This window comes from Nuphar pumila, chromosome 10 (genome assembly GCF_984573655.1).
Source record: "Nuphar pumila chromosome 10, dmNupPumi1.hap1.1, whole genome shotgun sequence".
Lineage (NCBI taxonomy): Eukaryota > Viridiplantae > Streptophyta > Magnoliopsida > Nymphaeales > Nymphaeaceae > Nuphar > Nuphar pumila.
In genome coordinates this window covers 85,243,015-85,267,841 of record NC_143258.1, presented here as the reverse complement: position 1 = coordinate 85,267,841, position 24,827 = coordinate 85,243,015, and the positions used below count along the sequence as shown (strand labels likewise).

General features: G+C 36.8%; 1 protein-coding gene across 3 annotated transcripts in view; it reads right to left on the bottom strand.

The window, feature by feature from the left end:
* The window catches only part of LOC149827157 (zinc finger (CCCH-type) family protein / RNA recognition motif (RRM)-containing protein), a 32,181-nt gene extending 8,002 nt beyond the window's left edge, over window positions 1-24,179 (bottom strand). For 2 of the 3 annotated variants that reach the window (XR_016435142.1, XM_090020241.1), the window contains exons 1-7: window positions 24,040-24,179; window positions 23,804-23,905; window positions 17,779-17,897; window positions 16,290-17,245; window positions 14,553-15,794; window positions 13,289-13,630; window positions 12,396-12,984 (exon numbers count right to left, since the gene is read on the bottom strand). Coding sequence is in view for 2 of the 3 variants with exons in the window: in XM_090020241.1 (XP_089876367.1) it covers window positions 12,439-12,984; window positions 13,289-13,630; window positions 14,553-15,794; window positions 16,290-17,245; window positions 17,779-17,897; window positions 23,804-23,871 (3,273 nt within the window). In the remaining variant the exon portion in view is untranslated. Of the gene's footprint in view, window positions 1-12,395; window positions 12,985-13,288; window positions 13,631-14,552; window positions 15,795-16,289; window positions 17,246-17,778; window positions 17,898-23,803; window positions 23,906-24,039 lie in introns of those variants that run through there. The other variant, XM_090020242.1, reaches the window with a different exon arrangement.
* Between the last annotated feature and the right edge of the window lie 648 nt (window positions 24,180-24,827).

Below are 24,827 nucleotides of genomic sequence, written 5' to 3'. Positions count from 1 at the left end.
ACTTAAATAAAATCATTAATGAACATGCTCCAAACATACTTTAGTCAAAATGAACACGGATGCAAATGTTCAAAAGCATGATGAATATGAACTTCAAGGGGCTTTATAATTTTAACACGCATAGATCAACAATAGAGTTTTTCACATCTTTAGGGAGAAGATATATGTCAAACAAATGTCATATATAAGAAGCATGATTTGACTAAATATATTAAAGCATCCACCCAAGATTCAAAAATGAATATCATTTGAGACAAAAGACTCATTTTGCATATCAAATACAAAAGATGCCGAAAAACTGTAAGCACTTCATATATAGATTAAATGCTAAAATATCAATTTGATAAAAAACATATCATGGATATGATTCACTTGTATCTAAAAACACAAGTTATGAATGCAATTTTGCAATTTTCAATAGTAGTTCATCCACTACAAGCAACTACCTCATTAGTCCTCCAAAACCCATAAATCAAGTGTATAAGCTACTAGATCAAGAATATAAATAAAATGCCATTAAAGGCCAAATGACACACACTAAGGTGTATAAAAATACCTCTTGTCTACATATAATAATACTTGAAATGAGTGCATCAACGACAAGAACAAGAGAATACACGCTAACATGGACAAAAAACATCTCTTGTCTACGTAAAAATACACTCAAGATCAAGTATGTTCAACTACTAGAACAAGAGTATTAAGCCAACCATGGGCTAAAAACACAATAAATCTCTTGTCTACATAAAATGCAACTTGAATTGAGTGAAATAAGTCAACCATGGGCATACAACTCAGCGACTAGAACAAAGACACAAATGCCAACATGGACTAAAAATACACTCAAGATCAAGTATGTTCAACTACTAGAACAAGAGTATTAAGCCAACCATGGGCTAAAAACACAATAAATCTCTTGTCTACATAAAATGCAACTTGAATTGAGTGAAAGAAGCCAACCATGGGCATACAACTCAGCGACTAGAACAAAGACACAAATGCCAACATGGACTAAAGATCACACACCATGGTGTGAATCAATGTGCCTTGTCTACATATGATAACACTCAAGACAAGTGTGTTTAGCTACTAGAACAAGAGAAACAAAGCCAACAAAGGGCTACCAACACACAAAGGTGTAATAAAATCCTTGTCTACATATGATGACACTTGGATAAGGGTTATAAAAGGAGAAGACTATTGAGGTAATAAAACTTGTAATGACAAACATATAAATAAAACCTTGAATCAAAAGAACGATATCCTTCAAAAAGAATACTCATAACAACAATATTTTGAAATAAATGTGTGAATATACACACACTAAAAACACTTGTGCACAAAAGCACAAAACACAAATGTGCAAATGCACTCATAAGATCCATAAACAATAAAAGGTTGGGCAATAATTTCAAAAACCTTGATTTTAATATACCTTAAGACATTTTAAGGTTTCAAACATCATATATCCATCACATTTATATATAAATAAGAGCATCCATAAGATCAATGGCCAACATTAAGCTAGTGACACACTCATATACCAAATCATTCTAGAGTCCCAAGGTGCCCATAACTCACCTCAACCACCATCTATAATATGGCAAGTGGACAATCTAAAATGACATAACAAAGAGTGACACACTCATAATTAGAGATCATATACCAAATCATTCTAGAGTCCCAAGGTGCCCATAACTCACCTCAACCACCATCTATAATATGGCAAGTGGACAATCTAAAATGTCATAACACAAGGTGCCCATAACTCACCTTAACAACCATCTCTAATATAACAATAAGGCCATAAAAAAAGAATTTGATGCATCATATAACATGTGATGGATAGAAGATAAAATGCCATAAAAAGGCAATGAATTCTTAGGGAAAACATTTTCCAAATATGTGATTTTTACAAAGAGGGTCGATTCAAAGGTCCAACATAATTAATCACAACAATATGCCATATAACAATAATGATGCATATATACGAAATTATGTTCAATCATGATCATTATACAAAAAAAACTTTAATAAACACAACATGAAATATTTAAGCTATGTCATGTGTGAGAAAGGATTTGGAATAATCCAAGAAACAAATCAAGCCTTTATAATTTGCAATTATATGTATACCAAGATGCAAAATGGCAATAATCTTAAACGTGCAAATTTAGGACAACATGTACTAAGATATTACGGAAGCATTTTAAAAGAAACAATCTTACAAGTCCATTAAGGGATAAAAACAAACACAAGCCCTAAAGAAGGCAATAAGAACATCTCTTTATTGAAAAGAGAGTACTATGTGAAAATGTCTATGAATAGACAATACGCATACAAGCATAAATATTTTATAAAAGAAGTGTATGAAGACACTCTTGAACAAAATACGAAAAAAAAAACGTAATAATATCAAACATGCAATAATGCATGTATTTCATAAAAGATACAAATGCTTGAGACTCTCACGCTTTAATGCAATTTAAGACAAAGAAGACCATATTATGGCCAATGTAGGCATCCTTAGAGATACAATCAAGAGGTTTTTGAAACCTTACCTGAAAAATACAAACAAATATGTTTGCATCATTAGAAGAAAATCAAAAAATAAATGAAATCTTTTATACCAAAGGATGTAATAGATACACTATGCATTCTATATAGTGTGGGAAATTCTTTTAAAAGATCTTTTACAATGGTTCGAACAACCTATTTATCACAAACAATTTTTCAAAAATCCTTTAAATAAACCAAAAACATTGAAACATCTTTAGGAGTTCTCATAAATAGTTATCATTAACAAGAACTACTTATGATTCATAACAAAGATAAAGATGTGAGAGATTCTTATATAAGAATTATATCAAGATTTTTCAAAAAAACATGCACTAAAATCCATAAACAAGAGAGGAACTCAAAACAAATTAGACTTTATATGAGAGAAAAGAGTTTTAAACAACGATCATTAATCAAGACATCATATATAATTTTTAAAAGGTAATTTATAGGTCAATCATGAAATACTTACGTAAACATCATAAATCCCACATAATTGAAGACAATTTTAACAACATAAATTACTATTATATGTGATGAGGAATCGATAGCCAAGAATTATATATTTGAACAATAAACAAGTTCACCAAATTTAAAAATAGATATTTTAAAATATACGAACACACGAAATGTGAAAGAAAATGATTCAACTATCAAAAAAACACTAAATGTGCAAGAAAAATAGTTTCATAATGCATAATATGTTAAGAAAAGAGATACATACCGAAAACTTCTAACAAAAAGAATGAACAATGAATACTTCACCATTTCTTGAGCACCATGTTTTTCGTTGCGCCAAGAGACAACCCCATCGTAACCGGGCTCTGATACCATGTTAGAAAGTGACTTTGAATATTTTAGGTTTGATAATGAACCCATACACATGCACATTAAGTGCGAATATACCCACTTAAGGAAACAACACAAGCACATCAAGTGCTAATACATAAACCCATAAAAGGGATAAATATGACTTAAAGTCATAAGTTGAATATTATTGAAGAAATAGGAAGAAGAGGGTAAAAACCCTATACAATGGAGCATAAGCTCCTCCAAGGAGTGAAGGAATTACAAGGGGGAGACCCCTATTTATAACACAAGAAAGGAGCCACATAGGGGGCTCCCAAAGGAGTCGTTGGGAGCCCCCAACGGTCACATTTGTGACCGTTGGGGGCTCCCCAACGACTCTTTGGGGAGCCTCCCTAGGTGGCGCAAACTACAAAAAAGAGAAAAATAAAAAGAAAAATATTTGTGACCGTTGGAGGCTCCCCAACGACTCTTTGGGGAGCCTCCTTAGGTGGCGCAAACTACAAAAAAGAGAAAAATAAAAAGAAAAATAAAAGATAAAATTATAAAACATATTCCAAATGGAATATGCGTAAAACTGTGAAATGTCTAAACTACCCCTATGCCTATAAATAGAGAAATATATATTTTATATATATAATTAGGATAATACATATGTATATATACCATATATGAATATGTATTATCCTTTATATATATAAAATATATATAATATTATAAAGGTTGAATGATACATTTTAACAATATTCACACATTTTATTTCAAAATGATATTGTTATGGGTATTCTTTTTTTGAAGAATATTGTTTCAAGGTTTTATTTATATGTTTGTCATTACAAGTTTTATTGCCTCAAAAGTCTTCTCCTTTTATGCCCCTTATCTAAGTGTCATCATATGTAGACAAGAATTTTATTACACCTTCGTGTGTTGGTAGCCCTTTGTTGGCTTTTGCTCTCTTGGTCTAGTAGCTGAACACACTTGTCTTGAGTGTTATTTTATGTAGACAAAGCACGTTGATTCACACCATGGTGTGTGATTTTAGTCAGTGTTGGCGTTTGTGTCATTGTTCTAGTCGTTGAGATGTATGCCCATGGTTGGCTTATTTCACTCATTTCAAGTGTCATCTTATGTAGACAAGAGATGTATTGTGTTTTAGCCCATGGTTGGCTTGTTACTCTTGTTCTAGTAGCTGAACATACTTGGTTTTGAGTGTATTTTTACGTAGACAAGAGATGTTTTTTGTCCATGTTAGCGTGTATTCTCTTGTTCTTGTCATAGATGCACTCATTTCAAGTATTATTATATGTAGACAAGAGATTCTTTTGCACACCTTTGTGTGTGTCTTTAGCCTTTAATGGCATTATATTTATATTCTTGATCTAGTAGCTTATACACTTGATTTATGGGTTTTGAAGGACTAATGAGGTAGTTGTTTGTAATGGATGAACTATTGTTGAAATTTGCAAAATTTCATTCATGACTTGTGTTTTAAGATATTCAAGTGAATCATATTTTTGATATGCATACTTTAAAATCAAGTTGATTTTTTGGCATTTAATCTATATATTAAGTGCTTATGGTTTTTTGGCCACTTTTGTATGCAAAATGTGTTTTTTGTCAATTGAGTGAGATTTTCCTAAATGGGTAAGATTCTCTACTCAAATAACACTCTTCGTTTTGCCTCGTAAATGGATTGAAAACCTTATGAACTCTTGTGTTTATTTTGTCTAAAGTATGCTTGGAGACTTGGTTTCTCTTGTTTGGCAATTCATTACAGGTTTGAAGCATGTTCATTAATGATTCCTTTAAGTATTAATTTATTTCATGATAATATATGCATATGCTCTTTATGGCCTTTTAGGATCTCATTCAATAAAGCATATGTAACTTATGCCTCTTCGTAGGCTTACTGTGGTGTCCCTTAGGGGACCATTGTGTTATTCCCCATTATGGGGTTATGTTTGTCCAATGTTGGACCTTATGAATGTATTATGTATTCTTGCAATTCATTTCCGCATAATTTGCTTCCGCTCACCATTTAACATGATATATGTTTTTGAAATCTTGATTTTTCTAAATTTTCCTCATGCTAAAGTAATTATTTTATCATGTGATCTTGAATAAATATAATTTTGTACCTTGTTAGGAATGTTCCATTTGAGTAAAGTGCAAAGATATTTTTTACTTGTTCTTTGTTGTTGTTCAACAGGATCTTGAAGATAAGTGGAAAAGGAAGTACCTTGGATAGATCATGGAAGGTGCTCATCGTTAAAGACGTTGAAGGAAGACATTTGCATTTTCAATGGCATTCGGACTGAAGGCTCTTGAAGCCTTGAGATTCTTCTTTTTGCTTTCTTCAATCGTTTCGTTCCCCCACGCAAAGTTTGAGGGAGGGTGTTAAAATGTATCATTCAACCTTTGTAATATTATATATATTTTATATATATAAAGGATAATACATATTCATATATTGTATATATGCATATGTATTATCCTAATTATATATATAAAATATATATTTCTCTATTTATAGGCATAGGGGTAGTTTAGACATTTCACAGTTTTACGCATATTCCATTCGGAATATGTTTGTAATTTAATTTTATTTTTTATTTTTTTTATTTTCTCCTTTTTTGGGGTTTGCGCCACCTAGGGAGGCTCCCCAAAGAGTCGTTGGAGAGCCCCCAACGGTCACAAATGTGACCGTTGGGGGCTCCCAACGACAACTTTGGGAGCCTCCTTTGTGGCTCCTCTCTTGTGTTATAAATAGGGGTCTCCCCCTTGTATTTCCTTACTCCTTGGAGGAGCTTATGCTCCATTGTATAGGGTTTTTTACCCTCTTCTTTTTATTTCTTCAATAATATTCAACTTATGACTTTATGTCATATTTACCCCTTTTATGGGTTTATGTATTAGCACATGATGTGCTTGTGTTGTTCCCTTGAATGGGTATATTCGCACTTAATGTGCATGTGTATGGGTTCATTATCGAACCTAAAGTATTCAAAGTCACTTTCTAACATATATATATATATATATATATATATATATATATATATATATATATATATATATATATATATATATATATATATATATATATATATTTTTAAGTTAACACTACATGTATTTGTGTGCATTTATGTATTTATATATATGATATAGATAAAAATGGACTTGATTAGGGTTAACTGAATCTACTTTTGGATAGAAATGGACCTTAGTGTGGTTGACTTCACCAAACACAAAGGAAGTTGTGTCCAAGTGTCGCACCCCCATGGATGCGGGTGCGGTGCCCTGTTAGAAGAGTCTGTGTGACATAGCTTCTATCTTCTTCATTCCCCTCATGGTCGTAGCCTACCACTCCTCGCACATCTCCACTGAGTATGGCTCGGTACCATGCATGCTATCACCTTCGCTCGGGGTGCCGATGCAACCCATGAATGTGGGCACGCAAACCCACTGGTCATTGCTGCACTCAAGCAGCCTGTTACCCCTGTACATGCCACCAATGTTGAAAGTGGTAACACCGGGGTGCACGTCCTTTGCCACAAGGCATAAGCCAAATGGGGAGCTATCCCCAACCACAAACGTAGGTCCACGGTCAATGTGACACCTCACAGCCCGTAAGCTATGACATAGACACGACAAACAAACATCCATACCCGTGTCGACATGGGTACGGGTACCGGACGCAAAACGGGTACATGTTGGTCTGGATCAGGTCGGGTCCAACCCTGACCCAACCCAAATAATTTTTTTAAACCCACTCACCCTTTTATTAAAAAGAGGGAGGGGTGCCCTCTCAGACCAAACCCACTCACCTTTTTATTAAAAAAGCAAAATTTCATTCCCCCCTCCTTTTCAAAAATTACAGTCATCCCCTTACAGACTTTTTTTGTATTTCTGATATGGACCCTAATATAGATCCACACTTGATCCAAATTCTCTCTCTCTCTCTCTCTCTCTCTCTCTATATATATATATATATATATATATATATATACACACACACACACACGCACACACACTCACAGAGAGAGAAGGGGGACCGTCCAACCAAAGGAAGGTCTAATATCTACAACCAACGATGATCGGACGGCTCCCATTCTCCAATGCTTGAGCATCTCATCAATCAGACATCATATATTTGTTTTTCATAATTTATTTAGTGAGAATATGCTTTACATGAAGACTTTATTACATATAGACATGTCTTTAGAAACGTGAATAATTGACAGCTCGCAATGCATTTAAAACTTTACAATACAAAGTATTGTGGGCCGTTGATTTTTAGTGCCTTCAAAAACGCATCTAAACATAAAAAATTCATAATCCAAAACATGTCGCAAACTAAATGAATGATAAAAACCCAATATGTAAAGTTCGATCAATGAAAAACTCGATCGTTAGAGAAGGAACGCCATCGATTATCATTGGTTGTAGATTTTGGACCTTCCTTTGGTTGGACGGTCACCCTTCTCTCTCTCTCTCTCTCTTTCTCTCTCTCTCTCTCTCTATCTATCTATCTATATATATATATATATATATATATACACGTGTCTCCGTACCCTCCATACCCACACCCATACCCATGTGACAGCCCGTAAGAAGAGATCCAAACCATAGCGCAACTTCTAAATGCTAAATCGAAAAAAAAGTACCCTTTCATGAGAAGGGCCAAGAATTTACATTCCTCAACCCTCTCTAACGGTCTAACACTCATCTCCTTTTCCCCTTATGCCACCTACTGCAACATAAAATGATTGAACTCGACAATTTTCAACATGGACACCCTTGTTGCATAGTTGGGATATCAACATATTTCTTGGACTTTCACCACATGAAAAGTTCCTAAGTGTGGAGAAGCAACAATGTACCATATCCAACATCATTTAAATTATTATTTTTTCACTATCCACTCTTCCTTTAAAAGTGTTAATAGTATCCTCATCCTCGGACTGCTACTGCTCCAACATTTAACACCTTATAGGTTGTATCCCACACTTCTTATTGGTAACATGTTTGTCTCAGATCACAACAGAAGTATCCCTTTAATGTTGACATTTAGGGCTGATATTGCAAAAAAACAGACACAGCATTTAATATTTAGCCCTAACAAAAAATGAATGTCTTTCCTTTTGTGCAATGGATTACCCAATAAGAGTTACCTGATCAATTATGATCTTCATACTTTTTAGGTACTCCATAACAAATAGATTTTCATTCTGGTACAAGAATCAGCTTGAAATTGCATTGCATGGGACTCACTTGTGCATAAACTTCTTTTATTTTGATCCAAAGTTCTCATGCACTCAACCCATTCATGAATTCTTGCAGAAACTTCTTGCAATGAACTAATATATGCAACTAATATTTGCTTCATGGTACAAGGTAAATAGTCTAGACTACTGATGAAAACTTCTTTGGATAGAAGTGGTTTGGTCTACAATCTACCTCAAAGGAAAAGTTGAAAAGGAAAGTGATGCTTGAGGAAAGACTAAAAAGTTGTTAATAAATGAAAGGGCTGAAAAGGAAAGTGACAAATGAAAATTTATAATTAATGAATGAACAAGAATATGAAGGATATGAAAATAGAGGGAAATATTAATTCCGCTGATGTCTGACTGCTTCCAAGAAAAGGTTTCTGCTGGCATCGCTTTGCACTTGCTTAAGTCAGCCCTTATGGATCAGATCTAATAACCAGAAGAGTGTTATGACAGATTCGTCATCCACAAACTCAATGACCTTCAAGTGAAAATTATTTCCAAACAAAAAAGCACAAAACATACAATGAAAGCAAAAAGAACCAATAGTAGTTAGATTGGTCAGATCCAAGCAGATATAATGTTTTGATGAGTGCTAGGTTAAAAAAGTTTAGATCTGAGCAAATTTGACACAAGATAGCCTGTTTCTACTCTATGGATATTTCCATAGTTGGTAAACCCGGCGATCCGAGGCCCGAATCAGATCGGGTCGCCCATTAACTGGGCCACCGATTCAGCCCAAACCTGTTTAAGCCAGGTTTGGGCGTGAATCGGTCAAGAATCTCCAGACTTGGCCTGAATTGGCAACTTGCCAAGTCAGTCCGGAATCCTCTGATTCAGGACTGAGACAGCACAACCCGGTTCAGACCTGATTCGCTGAGTTGAACCGAGTTTAGTACCGGTTCGTTTCAAGTCAAACCAGGTTTAGTACTGGTTCGTTTCAAGTCAAACCAGGTTTAGTACTGGTTCGTTTCAAGTCAAACCAGGTTTAGTACCGGTTCGTTTTGAGAAAAACCGGTTTTAAAGGTATAAAACCTTTTTTCGAAGGGTCTCGAACTGTCGAGATCCTTCTTCCCCTCCATTTTCCAGCTCTGGAGTCTAGGCGAGAACCCTAGCATCTCCGGTGACACCATCAACTATCGGCGACCACTGGCAGCCAGTCTCTCTCTCTCTCTCTCTCTCTCTCTCTCTCTCTCTCTGAAGGCTCGCCTCTAAGAAGATTCGCCTCTGAGAGGACCGGTTCGTTTAGAGACAAACCGGTTTTTAAGGTATAAAACCTTTTTTCGAAGGGTCTCAAACTGTCAAGACCCTTCTTCCCCTCCATTTTCCAGCTCTGGAGTCTAGGTGAGAACCCTAGCATCTCCCGTGACACCATCAACTGTCGACGACCATTGGCAGTCTCTCTCTCTCTCTCTCTCTCTCTCTCTCTCTCTCTCTCTTTGAGAAGGCTCGCCTCTAAGAAGATTCGCCTCTGAGAAGTGAGACCCTCACTATTGGGGGTTTCTCTCTACGAGACGAGCCAAGTCTCTCAGCCTCTCTTTTATTCCATACTGTTGGGGCCCTTGGGGGTTCCTCTCTACGAGGGTGTGATTCTTAATGCTTTGATTTATTGAATTTTCTGCTTGGAGTTTGATTATTTGCATTCACAATATTTAAAGTATTATTAAAAAAACCTAAAAAAAATTAGGTCCTAACCCAGCCGAGTTACCGAGTCGACTCGCTAACCCACGAGTCAAGGGTTGGGCAATCCGAGTCCGAGTCATGGGTTTGCCAACTATGGATATTTCTGCCACAAGAAAATAGAAACATAAAAGAGCAGACAGCCAAGATAAGTGACAGAAAAGAGCAAAAATGTGATAATAAAGAGATGGACAAAGGTTCAAACATGTGTAGAGAAAACATGCACCTGCATTTGCTGATATAATGCCACCTTAGAAGCATAGAGGGAAGAGAATAGGAGGGGAGAGGACCACAGCAATCCCAAGAATGATTTATCTAGGAGGTGGTACACTAAGTTATGATATAAAAGAAAAGAGGAGAGGACAAGAGCAACAAAGTGAGTATAAGAGAGAACCCCAAACTTTGTCACACGGAGACAGCAGTGGATACATGGATATGGCAATTTTTATGAAGTTTTCAATATGACTAGTATATAAAGGGATACAGAACGGGAAGCAAAATGGAGTATCCATGCGAATAGGGGGTGGCACTTTGAATTCAGACACATTGAATTCAGAGTATGCATCTTTAGGATCATTAATTATTAGATCCTTTTTGTAACAACTATACCACCTTTAGGCAAAACCCTCATGTAATGAATAGAAAGGTTTACCACCTACAGGTGGCACTAGCAATCATTTGAATATTATAAACATGCCACTTCTTACCAATAACGAACCATATCCATGTATAAGATCATTTGCTAGATGATTATGTTATGCACTTCTTCTTCTTCTTTTTTGAGAGAGAGTGAGGAACTGGCATTCAAGCGATAAATTTTTGTGATCATATTCTATAACCATGTGTTTTGCCATTACAATACCATAAGGGTCATATCAATCTTTTTGATGCTTTACCACTATAAATACAGCAGGGAACACTAACGCTGATTTATCCATTAATTCAATGCCAGAAACTACACATTGATACAAAATCTTCTCTAGGATCAGCATTAATAGTTAATTAGACCAAACCTCCTGAAAAAGTGATGGAGGCCATAATTTCCAGATGATGCCAAATACACTTTTTATTTGCCTTTTCAAGTTCACTAGAAAGTTATTTCTAACTAAGTTGTTATTCTTGAACAAACTCGATCCTGTCCTACAAAAAACTGAGTAGAACTAAACAATAAGCTTGGTCCAGTCTTTTACATACTTGAGGAAGTCCTAATCCATGTTGATCAAGGTAATGTTATACCATTAGATATATTCAATCAACAGATATGTCATTTGGGACCTTTACTCTTTTAGTTGTTTTTGTATTGTGTTCTATATGATTAGTTAGATTCAATTTAGAAAATCAAAGGACAGAAATGGCCTATGCAATTCTAAGCCTGAACACATAATTGTAATCAAGATGTAAAATATTTCATCTCCAACTGATTTCTTAACTACAACTATGTCATAAACACATAATTGTAATCAAGATGTAAAATATTTCATCTCCTTCAACTGATTTCTTAACTACAACTATGTCATACACTTTAAACAATGACAGAGCAAATTTTAGAAGCCCAATGTGCCATACAAGGTCATAGACTGCAGCAACTGCAAATAGATCATAGAACTGACAATCAAATCTGCATAAAGGACTTCACTGACAACAAGAGAGTTACATTTGATCGTAGCAGAAAGGCTCAGAAAGGTTGAAATGGAATTAGAAGGATCAAATCCTTTTAGGCCTTATTCTGTTCTTGTCCTTTTTGAATAAGATAAAGTATAATATCTGTTCTTATCAGTTAAGCCTTTTGGGCCAGATGTCACTTAGAAGTTTGCAGTTTTTGGTATCATTTGGGTTGAGGACATTAAATCACTTGAAAATTGAAATTTCCAACTGTCATGATAAATGCCAACAAGGAATTAGTAGAACCCACCAAAACTGCAGTTGATTTTGAATTGGACAAACCAACATCACAAATATAACAAAATAAGAGATCGAGCTAGCACAAATTCCAGGAAACAAGTTAAGAGTCTCCGATCAGGATAGCACAAACTAAAAAGCATGATCTTGCAACTTCAAATGACATGATTGATGTAAAATCACCTCAAAAAGTAAAACCCAGATTAAAATAATCTGTGAAGCACAGTTAGCTTTGTGCAGCAGGGTCACAGTCATGAACTTTGCTATCAATATCCATATCATCAACTTTTCCAATAGCCACTTTCTCATTTGATAGTCTCTCGGTGCTGGATTCAATTTCTTGTTTCGATGTGCTCTCAGTACCATCTTTTGTGCTTTCTTCATCAATTGTCTCTACATTTTTAGCAGCAGGCCTTGTGTCAACACTGCTCTGACTTAATTTTCCAGTAGATGGAAGTGATGAGGAACAAGATTTTAAATCCTCAGCTGAAACCTCATCAAGAACAGGCTCCTTTTTCTGGGAACTTCCAGAATTCTCACTAGAAGTATGTCCTCTAGAGTTTGGAAGCCATACAAACTGTAAATTGTGCCCTTGCAAGCATTTGCCATTTAAAAATGCATGCTCTGCAGAACGGCGCGTTGAGAATATTATTCTAGCAGAACAATCATTCATGGAATTTCCATCCACATTGTTAGCATGGCCATCTATATCATCTATCTCAACTGCAGAAAGATCACCAAATGCTGCGAAATGCTCCTTCAGCACTGAAACCTAAACCATGAAAAATAACTAATTTTTAATTGTGAGGCAGTCATAAAACAAAGAAAATAGAATACAAAATATCTACTATACAAGAAATCAGAGAATGAGACATTTAAAATAGAATAATCGCCCTCACAAAATCACAGTAATAATGAGTAATTCTAATATCAAGTTCTCTCAAATGATTTGTTTCATCCAAATGCTCTTTAAATTTAAGCAGAAGGGAGAATTCTTCCAGGCAGATAGTGAAGCATCACACCGCTGATTTTTCACTAAAAAAGAAGCAAAAATAATTGCAAGAATAGCAGCTTACATTGGCAAAATTAACAGGAAGAGGAGGGAGGACTCTAAATGCAGTCGGACGATTATCCAATTTAAACCGATTAACAATGGATGAAACGCCCATTGGTGATGGAAAACTGCTCATCTGTTTCAAACTATTTGGTGAATGCTGAGGCATCCATGGATGTGTTTTCAAACTAGGTGAAGCAACATTGGCCCCCGAAATGCTCTTTTCCAGAATTTTGACTTCCAAATGTGTTGTTGAACTAGGGGTTGAGTTTTTTGCAGGAGCTATAGCATCAGCGACAGATACTGTATCTGCTTTCTCTTGTTGAATAGCCTTCCCAGCATTTTCACCCTTAACAGTAATCCCCTGCAAAAGGAAAATAAGTTTGGATGCATCCAGTAAGATCTCAAGCCTCACAAATTCCAACACATCAAATCAATGGCACTCTGGCTTGAATAGCCAGCTCGAAAAGCAAATTTTAGTGGCGACATTATCAAAATATCATGAGCGCACAAACTTGTGAATTGAAGGATAATAATTAGATGCAAACAAACAAAGAATGCACTTTGGTACCTTCAATAACAAAAAATATGAGTTTTCAAAGGAATTAAGCTGTTTCATTAAAACTTAAAAAGCACAAAAGGAATGAACCTCACAATGAAAAATCAGTTGAGATTCCAGGTAAAATTTTGCACGTTGATCAAGCAAAGAAGAAAAAAAGGAAAAAGGATAGAATTCCTGAACCAGCAAGGACTTTCAGGTAAATGCAATAGAGTTGCATCTTATCAGTTAAGACTGTAACATCATGGACTTCATATATGATTTGGGGATGGCCATTCAGTCAGGCCAGACCAGGCTCAGGTTTGGTACCTCAAAGCTCTACTAGGCCTGGTCCTTATGGGTCCCAAATAGAGGCATGCTCAAAATGGGACCATATTTAATTGGTCCAGGCTTCACTAGGGCCAGGATAAGTTATATTGTTAAAATTTACATCCAGACCCAAGCTTGCAGATAGCTTCCAGCTGCCCAGGCCTGCCTGAAGCTAGGTCAGTCTCGGTTGAAGTTGAGCTCAGCACAGGCCACATACCCAAAGCTCATCAAGCTATCTGGCCTTGTAAACAGTGTATGCCCCATCCATCACATGCATGAATTTATGTATCAGAGTAACTGCATTTATGAATTGAACTGCTTACACATTGTTTGCCAAAAAAAGGGCATTCTATTAAAATATTCAACTTGTGAAATTATTTTATGAACTTTCCATGAGTTAGAAGATACTAGGTCTTACTTGCTTTTCAAGTTTAACCAACTGGCGCCGGAAATCATTACGCTTTTGATCCAGCATTTCTTGCTTTTTCCGAAGCTCCTCTCTTAAAAGCTCCAATTCTAATTTCTTTTGCAATGGTGCACCTTTAAGGCTATCTGTTGCAGCAGGCTTAGGAGGCACAGTGCAGGTAATTGTCGTCTCAGAAGCAGGGTGGCTACTTGCTTTTGAAGGAGACTGGAGATTTTCCTTTCCCTTATAACCAACCGATGGTTGTGATATGACAGTAGCAGCAACTCCACTACGGAAGGTAGTAGACATGTTGATACTGCCTTCTCCTTCATGAGGAATATTATCACGATTAGCCCAAAATAACTTGATGAAACGATTACCCATCACAGCGTCTGGTGCCTTCAATGCAGCCTCTGCGCCTTCCCTTCTAGAGAACTGAATGAAAGCCTTTTCACTGTTTGGTGGTATATAGATATCAATAACATCCCCGAATTTCTGAAAATGGGAAAGAAGGACCTCCCTTTTGTTATTCTTTTGGGGAATGCAATTTACAAATATAGTACTATATGCTTTTTCAGAACCTTTCCCATTTCCAGGCACATAACTTGAGCGTGTTCTATGTGTAGCCAAAATGTTTGTACTTTTGGACTCCACTTCCCCATATGTTGGTCTTCCTTGACGGGATGTATCTTGGACATTGGTTAGTTTCCCAACTTCACCTTCATTTTCCCCAGTTACAGGATAACTAGTGCTGGCTACATCATTGTCCGCTTTAGCTGTCACTTCAAGTTTACTACCACTGCTGCCAATTCTACCCCACACAGATGTGGTTGTTTGTGCCAAACTGGAAATCCCTACATTTCTTCCCATCCTATTATTCTCATTACTATCAGAAAATCTGAAAGTACGGGCATCAGAAGAATGAGCATCCCACACAGCATCTGCATCATCAATCTTAGGAGAAGAAAGTTGTGTAAGACCACCTGATGTCTCAAGGTGCTCATTATTCCACAAAGGTTTATCAGGATCATACAAGTCTGCTTCATTATCAGCAGCGGCACTTGATAGCGCTCCATTCAACCTGAAGCCTTCATCATTCTGTCCATATTTGCCAGTTTTAACATCTGGGCCTTTGTTACCAGACAAAAGTGTTGTTGGGGGCAAAGAAGCTGAAGGTACAGGTCCTGTACCCGATTGTATTCCCAAGAGTTGAGCACTTGGAATTGATACAGGAAGATTGAACTGTGAAAGGCTCTGAAAGTAACGAATTATCAATTGTTAGCATAACTATGAGAGAAAGAGCTTTAAAAAAAAGGAAGAAGAATGTCATTTCAACTATGAGCTTGGATCACATTAGAACAAATGCAAACACATAATCTTGATTGCATGTTAAAGTCCTAAGCAGAACCAATTGTCAGCAGCAGAATTGGCAGAGATGCACACATTTTACAGACAGTATTGATACATAAATGATGACACTGCCATAAATAAGATGTGCGCCAGGTGAAACAAATATCAGTGGCTCACATGTTTAGACAAGCAAAACCAGTAACACATTAAATGTACACCCTAAAGTTTTTGAAAAAAAAAGGTGCATAACAGGCATACACATACAGATGCAAATGATCCACTGGACATGTCTGAGATGGAAGATACAATTTGAGATTACTATTGCACCTAACAAAAAAAATATGAAATGAGCAGAAAATAACAGACCACAAACTGAGAAAATAAGATAAGTCGGCAAACCTGAACATCTTCAACAACAATTCGATTTACACCATGCTCCATCGGGCACATATCTCCCCTCAGACAAAACCCACGCTCCTCAAAATCTCTACAACGAGCCCTGGGCAAGACAATACCAATTGAAGGATTTAAAGGCCTTGGGAGTGGCCCTTGCAGACCAGAATGCAGTGGATCTAGTCCCCCATTAGGCATCCCCTGTATCATCCCAAATGCATTCCAAGATGTGTTAAGTGTAGTTGTAGCACTAGTCAATCCCCTTCCAGGAAAAAGACTGGGGGCTGTTGGTCCATGAGGAGCCAATGAGGATGAAAAATCAAGAGTTTCGACTGAATTAAATCTCGAATCATGTACATTCCATATGCCTGTTCCCCTTCCCCTTCCTTTACCTACTGGAGGACGGCCAAAAGAAGCTGATATATCAAAACGAGAATTGGTATCATTCCGCAAAGATGAATTGAATCTGATTCTCGAACCAGCATCAAGAGAAGGGCGTGGCAACGGTGTTAAACCAGGACGTCGTTTCTCAAACTTCAAGGGTATATCTCTGTCAGAGTTACCAAGATCAAATGCTTTTTGGAACTCCGTAGACTGAAGCTCAGCATCGAGGAACATTTGTCCATTCTCAAAAGGTTTGCTCCTCTTTCTACCAGGTCTGTGCATAAGCTGATCCTGAGCATCTCTATCCAAAGACTGGGACCGAGTATCTCGTCGACGATGTTTGTGGTTGCGATCATCATCTTCATCATCTGTGATATCATTCTTTTCAAGATCACTGTAGTGTGCAGTAGACAAAGATCTCTCTTCTTTTGGAGAATTGCCTTTTATTTCTGCAGTATCAATAGAAATAGGAGCTGGGGATGGTTCAACTTGCTTTGGTATTTCTCTACTCTCAACAGCACTTAAGATTGAACCATTTTCTAGATCCTGGAACAGTTTTGTAATAAAGGACTTTGTCTCTGCAATATAGAGGAAAACAATAATGACAACAATAAAGCAAGCAAAACTATAGAAAGAACCACCATGGATTCATACAAGTGAGATTAAACCATGAACATGGTCCATCCATCAGATTAGAATAGTGGACAGAGTCTCATGAAATTCATACAGGCAGCACTCACTGCCACCCAAGTAAATTCCACATGACCAGGTAAACACACAGACTCAAGCAGATATAGCCAAAGCATGCTACTGTACTCAGACATTCGTACAAATGAATGCAGATACACAACAGAAGAGCATGGTTGATGCAATATCATAGTCTTCGAATACAAGATAATTCAAAAGGAATTGACTAATCTTGGTGGTCCCATTGACCACCTGGAGAATGGCAATGTAAGCCAGAAACCCTTTTCATTTTCAAACTATGCAAGTGAAGATTATAGTCTCCATGTCCAACAGGGACATCAAGACAAAAGACAGCACAAGTTGAGAGGGCAAGCAAACAAGATTATTCAGGTTAAAACGAGAAGGAAAGACTATAAAAACATACCATGACCAAGAAACTCACTCAAATTCTCTGTGCAAAGCTTTTGAAGTTCCTTTGCTGGTTTGTCTTTCTTTAACAATGCCTCCACGTACTGGGCAAGTATAACAGGGTCGGCCTCAGTCCTGCAACTCATACATATTGGCTACTTTTAGACACAATAGATTGGATGGAAATAACTGGACCACCAGACAAAGATTCATGCCAAGGAGCCAATATCAAGTAAACATGCAACTATCAAGACCAACAACTTCACAGGTGACAACAATTCTCTAGAAAAAGAGATTCAATAGCTTACCATCAAAAGGCAAAAGAAATGCATATAAAACAACTATGAGAATCCATAAGAAAAGAAAAAATAAGTCCCACTCAACCAGACAGCAACAGTGACTGCTTTCCCACCTATCTGAAACACTAAAACGTAACATGAAGCTGCTGGCCCCAAAAAACTCCAAGTCATAATAAAGATTATGGAAAGAAATGCTAACAACTCAACATCCAATGAAAGTCACTTCAGAAAAGGCCCATTCATTGAACAGAATGTCATGTGCCACCAGAATTTAATGCAGTGAAACATATGCAGAACCACTGGCAACCTCTTTTTCATGACAATTCAAGAATTTAACAATAATAATATGGTAATATTTTGAAATTCCTCATTGATTTCTTTGAAGTACCCAAAAATATCATGATATTTTCCAAACATCACCATATTTGTGATTATGATATAAATTACGAACCACTTAAAGGAACGAGGCTATGAAGGAAGATGGGCTACTTTCCACATTATGAAAAAACTGACCAGGTTGAGACAACGTATCATTCAAGGGAAGAAACACACACATACAAGGATATTTCATGCCCACATATGCATGCACAGATGCATGGTTTACGTGTATAAAAGTCACAAAGGAGGAAAGGTGCATTTACAGGGGAAAGGTTGCACTGATAATGGGATCACTATGCTTGACATTTCCAAGGCCAGTGAGCAACATTCCAAAAAGAAGAATCGAAGAGGAAATAAATTGGTAGTGCAGCAACATTCCCCTCAATCACCAACTAAAGGAAAGACATGCCTTGACACTTGTTTTCAAAAAGATGAAATCTGACTACAGGATTGATTATTATGACAAAATTCAAGATAAGGTGACCATGACAATTCCTTTAAGCATTTCCAGAATACATACAAGTGCTATACTAGTATTCTTCTTTACAAGTTCTGCAACTATCCTAAAATAAAGAGTGTATGTGCACTAAACACCTCCAAGAAGATCAAGCCAAATCCACCCACTACATTGTGCTTCAATCTATGCAGTTAAAATTGGTGACTAGACATCAAGTCAATGCCTAGTCTGGGGCACCTGCACATAAAAGGTCCCAATTATTCTGCCTAGTCCCCTCCTAGGCTGATTAGGAACTGAGTAGTCCCCACTTAGGCACAAACTTGTCCCCTTTAGGCTGACTAGGGACTGACTAGTCCCCGCTTAGGCACAAACTTGTCCTTTTTTTAATCATGTATATATGTAGATGTAGTGTGTGTGTGTGTATATATATATATATATATATCACTGTCAACAATATCGACAATATTTTGAAAATATCAAGAGAAATACACAAATATTTTAAGGTATTTGTTAATATCAGGAAAATCTCATGATATTTTCAAAATATTGCTAAAAAAAATCGTGATATTATCACAATATTTTTGCAAAATTTTAAAAACTTATTTTTATATATTCTCAGTTCAGTTTTTCCCTTGTTTTGTTTCTTTTGTAATTTTTAAATCTTGTTTCTTTATATTTTTGTAAGAAAAATAATAGAAAACCTATTCTTTCTTACTAATATTTATATTTTTTCAATTTTTTAAGCTTATGAGATTTTTCACCTTTTGAAAATATCTCCAAGAAAAACCCACGCCGAGAAATTACCTTCGATGATATATATGACTATATATAATAATATATAGAAAAAGTGGTAGATGCGCAACTACCAACGGACTCATCGCAGACTTGATGGACGGCCAGCGCAAAAAAGGTTAAAAAATGCTAAAACACGCTTTTTGTGCATTTTACCGTCTTTAGCGGCTTTTTTTACCGTTGCTAAAAGTCCCATTTTCCGTTGGGACCTTTAGTGGTGGTCAAAAATCGCCGCTGAAGCCTAAAAAAAGTGAAAAAGGTTGTTTTCAGCGTTTTCACATTTTTTTCACTGACCGTCCATCAAGGCCGTGATGGATGGCCAGTATGGGTCTGCTGGTAGTTGTGCACCTAAGGGTTGTGCAGCTACCATTCACTCTATATATATTATTTATTTATTTATTCAGATGTATGTATATTTGAGGCTTGGAAATGCTTGGGAGAGAAATGTTTAGAATGGTTGACAAAACTTTTTAACAAGATTTGGCGGACAAATAAGATGCCTAATGAGTGGAGGAAGAGTACTTTAGTGCCTCTATATAAGAATAAGGGTGATATACAAGATTGCACAAACTATCGTGGTATAAAACTCATGAGTCATACTATGAAACTTTGGGAGAGGGTGATTGAGTCTAGGTTGAGGAAGGTTGTCATGATATCGGAAAATCAATTTGGTTTTATGCCTGGAAGATCAACTATGGAAGCTATACATCTTCTTAGACAACTTATTGAGAGAAATAGAGAGAGGAACAAAGATTTGCATATGATTTTTATTGATTTGGAGAAGGCATACGATAGAGTACCTAGGGACGTTCTCTGGTGGACAATGATGAAGAAAGGTGTTTCTCTCAAGTACATTAGTATAATTAAGGATATGTATGAAGGAGTAGTAACCAATGTCCGCACTTGTGGAGGGATGACAACCAATTTTCCTATAACGGTTGGGTTACATCAAGGATTTGCTTTAAGCCCTTTCCTATTTGCTATAGTGATGGATGAGCTTACGAGATCAATTCAAGAAAATGTGTCGTGGTGTATGTTGTTTGCTGATGATATTGTTTTGATTGATGAGTCTAGAGCTGGGGTTAATGTTAAGTTAGAATTATGGAGACAGACATTGGAAGCAAGAGGTTTTAAGTTGAGTAAGAGTAAGACAAAATACATGGAATGTCGGTTTAGTAAGCAACGAAGTAGTGATGGGAGTGTAGTGAAGCTTGGTGAGCAAGAAATACCGGTGGATGATTGTTTCAAATATTTGGGATCTATCATTCAAAAGTATGGAGAAATTGATGGAGATGTAAATCATAGGATAAAGGTTGGGTGGATGAAATGGAAAAGTGCAACTGGAGTATTGTGCGATCGTAGAATGCCATTGCGGTTGAAGGAAAAGTTTTATAGGACGACTATTAGGCCCGCTTTACTATATGGTACGGAATGTTGGGCTGCCAAGAGACATCATATTCAAAAAATGAGTGTAGCTGAGATGCGTATGCTGAGATGGATGTGTGAATATACAATAAAAGATAAGATTCGGAACGAGGAGATACGTAAGAAGGTAGGCGTTGCACCCATTGAAAATAAGATGAGAGAGAATCGTTTACGGTGGTTTGGACATATTCGGTGAAGGTCTAATGATGCTCCAGTTAGAAGGATGGAGAAATGGGAAAATATATTAGTTAAAAGAGGTCGGGGTAGGCCTAGGAAGACATGGATGGAGGTGATAGGAAAGGATATGAATGCTTTGAACCTCACCGAGGACATGGCATTGGATAGAAATGGTTGGAGGAGAAGGATTCATGTGGAAGACCCAGAATGATTTTCTTTTTTGGTTCATATCGCCGACCCCAATTGTTTTGGGATGAAGGCGTAGTTGTTGTTGTTGTTGTTATTCAGATGTATGTATATATAGTTTTTTAAGGTATACATGTATATGTGTATGTATAAATTTTATTAAGTCTTATGATTATTGTAACTCTTGTATTTTCTTAGCCCATTTTTTTGTCCCAACTAGGCCGACTAGTCCCGTCTAGGCTTTTTAGTCATCTGCAGCCTAGGTGCCGATTAGCGCTTTTGACTACATAGGCTTCAATCAATTACGGATCCAATCTTAGATAAGGCTATTTTGCTTTCGATGTTGATTGAATGACAATACAAGAAATAAAAGAACAGGCAGATTTGATGGGATGGGAAAATGGAGAGGATTCAATCATATGGAGATATAGTAATTCTATAGCATCACAATCAAATTAGCCTATGCTTCTCCTTTGGAACCCTAGGACTTTCCATTTCCAAGAAAAGCATTGTGGAGGGCCAAATCAAAGAAAAAAAGTACCCTTTTGCCTAGTCTCAGTCTAGAGGATGTTTGCCAATCCATTCTAAAATCCAATGGCTTCCAATCGGCAACTAGATGTCTTCTTTGTAGGTAGAAGAGGAATGGTGTCCACATCTCTTTTGGCTTTGTTCTTTTTTTTTTCTGAAAACCTTCCAGATTTGGTTGTCAACATATTTTGTGGCATGTTGGGAGCACATCTTTAAGACAAGATATGGTTTACTAGGGTAGGAGAAAGAAAGAAAATGGCTAGCTATTTAGGTTTGGAAAAAATCTCCAGCCCAACGGTACATTTGGACAGAGAGGAACTAACATATATTTGATGGAGTTGAGAACTAACCCAGCCTTTATCAAAATCAAATATAAGGATGCATTTATCCATTTTAGGATAGAGATTTGGCAAGTTTTCATGGGAAATGAGATTCTAAGCCATACCCCATTTTTGTTTGATTCTATCTAGATTTTTTTATGTTTTTCTAACAAGAGTGGCCTCTAACATCAATGTATATTTCTCTTTTAGTGAAAGTGTATTTTTATTCCCAAAAAACATTGATTTTACTCTAAAGAATTATCTACTAATCCTAGTCAAGAATATAATTCTTAAGGGAAAGAAAATGATGGACATCACAATGCCATTATAGGAGGCAATCCAAAAGACAAATTGTCGAGCATAATGGCATCTTTCACTTAGTTGAGTTAGAAAAAAGGCCTCTAACAAGGTAGATTGGATATATTATTCGCCAATTCAAAAAACAAAGTTTGAAAGTTTTCTGTGATTATTGATTGGCGATGGTATACCACCACAACTCGTGGACATCAACATTGATGGCACTCTTTGATGATAGCCAGCAACTAAAAGTGAATTACAGCAAAGAAACCTGCTCTCCCACTTCTACTATTTAGTTTATTTTTAGTTTTCCAAATTAAATCCTATATGTTACTTAAGCAACTGCTAGTTAGCCTACATGATGGAACTTGTCATCACCTACACTGCTATCCCACTTTCAACTAATTAGCTAATAAATTAAGCACATCAAAAACAATGAAAAATTGAGCTTCCTACATCGTGTGTGCCCAAGAATGGCTGCAACCACATGAACAGTTTCAAAGAATAGATGTTCTTCTACTGTTTTCAAACCCTTAAAAGGACAACACAAACCAATCATCCAACTCAGCACAAAAATGAAGTAGCAGCTAAGAACTCTAAAAAAAATTCTTCACACGCAAACTTCCTAAAATAAAAAAGAACTCAATCATAAACTGCCAAAACACATATAGGATGATTACAAGGAGAAATGCAAGTTCAATAACTTCTGCAACCAAAAGGGCCAGAAACTCAACCACGCAAAGAAATGACGACTAAGAAACTCAGTAATTATTACAAACTAATGCCCAAAATCTCATCTTCTACTCCCACCCACCATTCAGAAAACCCAACAAAAAGCCCTCATTCTCAATCCAAAGTTCCAGAAGCACCAGAATTTCCACCACTTCCAAACCAAAACCAGCTAAACATAATAGCAGTTTTTTAGCCCCAAAATCCCATTTAGCAACCAAATTCATCCTAGAAATCTGAAGCGAAGTATTCAAACAACAAAACCAGACTCAATATTTCCCCTACCCATAAAAAAATCGATGAAAAATGCACCACTTAATCTCGAAAACAACAAAAAAACAACATAAAAAGAAGCGCCAAAAACTCAAAAATATTCTCCTATCGATAAAAATTCGATGAAAATGCATCATTAAATCCCAGAAAAAAGCAAAAAACAAACAGAAAGGCACTCACAAGGGTTCGAGATTCCCCACGAGGTATCGAGTCAAGGAGCCCTCATCGATTTTCATATCACCGACCATTGCACCTCATCGGACGACCCCAAGAACGGCTCTCCTGAGATGCAAAGAGCAGAGAGGAAAATAAAGAAGAACTGAGAAACCCTAAAACGCAACGAGAAGAGGAGCAAAGAACGAAGGAAAAAAAAGACGAGAAAATAGAGAAGGAATCGAAGGGAAACGAATTTCTACCTCTTTGATTCAGACGATTAGTGCCATTTTTCTTTCGATATTTTTGAATTTCTCTTCACGTCTGCGATTTTCGTAGGGTTTTTGGGCTTCCCACGCTCGCTGGAGAAGAAATAGGAGAAAGAGAAAAGGATTTTTTAGGTTCGCTGTTTGTTCGGGAGAAAAACATGAAATAGTGTGACAAAGAATAAGATGTCCTTGTCCCAATCTGGGGATGACATTTATGAGCTCAAGGGTTGCAAATGGGTCGGATATGGTCCCGACCATAGCAGAGCTGAATCTGAATCCGAAATTTATTGCACGAGGTCGGTTTAGGATCCGAATTGGAAATGGCTCCCATATCGCAGAGTTGAATGGTGTCAATGGGTCCAATCTGGTTCCAACCCAGACCTGAGTTGAGTTGCTAGTGCCGGGTCCGGACCTGGGCCCCAATGGGTCTGCCAGAAGAAAGACCATACCCAAGCTTTATAAGGATTACATGAACCAGACCTGGTCCATAACCAGTAAAATAATTTTTTTTATCTTTTTCTATATTGAAAAATCACAGGTCTCAATCGGAACTGGGGTCAAACCCGGGTTTGGTATGAAATTTCACAAACCATACCCTGATCCATTTGCATCATAAGATGACTGCAAGTTCATGAATAGTCGACCTGTGATCTTTTTACTCACGCAATAGCATGGTAAGAACCATTATGGTTAGTCTTATCCTTGCATGAGAGGAACCTGAACTTCTGTTGGGGGAGATAGGCTTGTCTATATATTCTTAGGAAAGTTTTAATGTGGGTTTT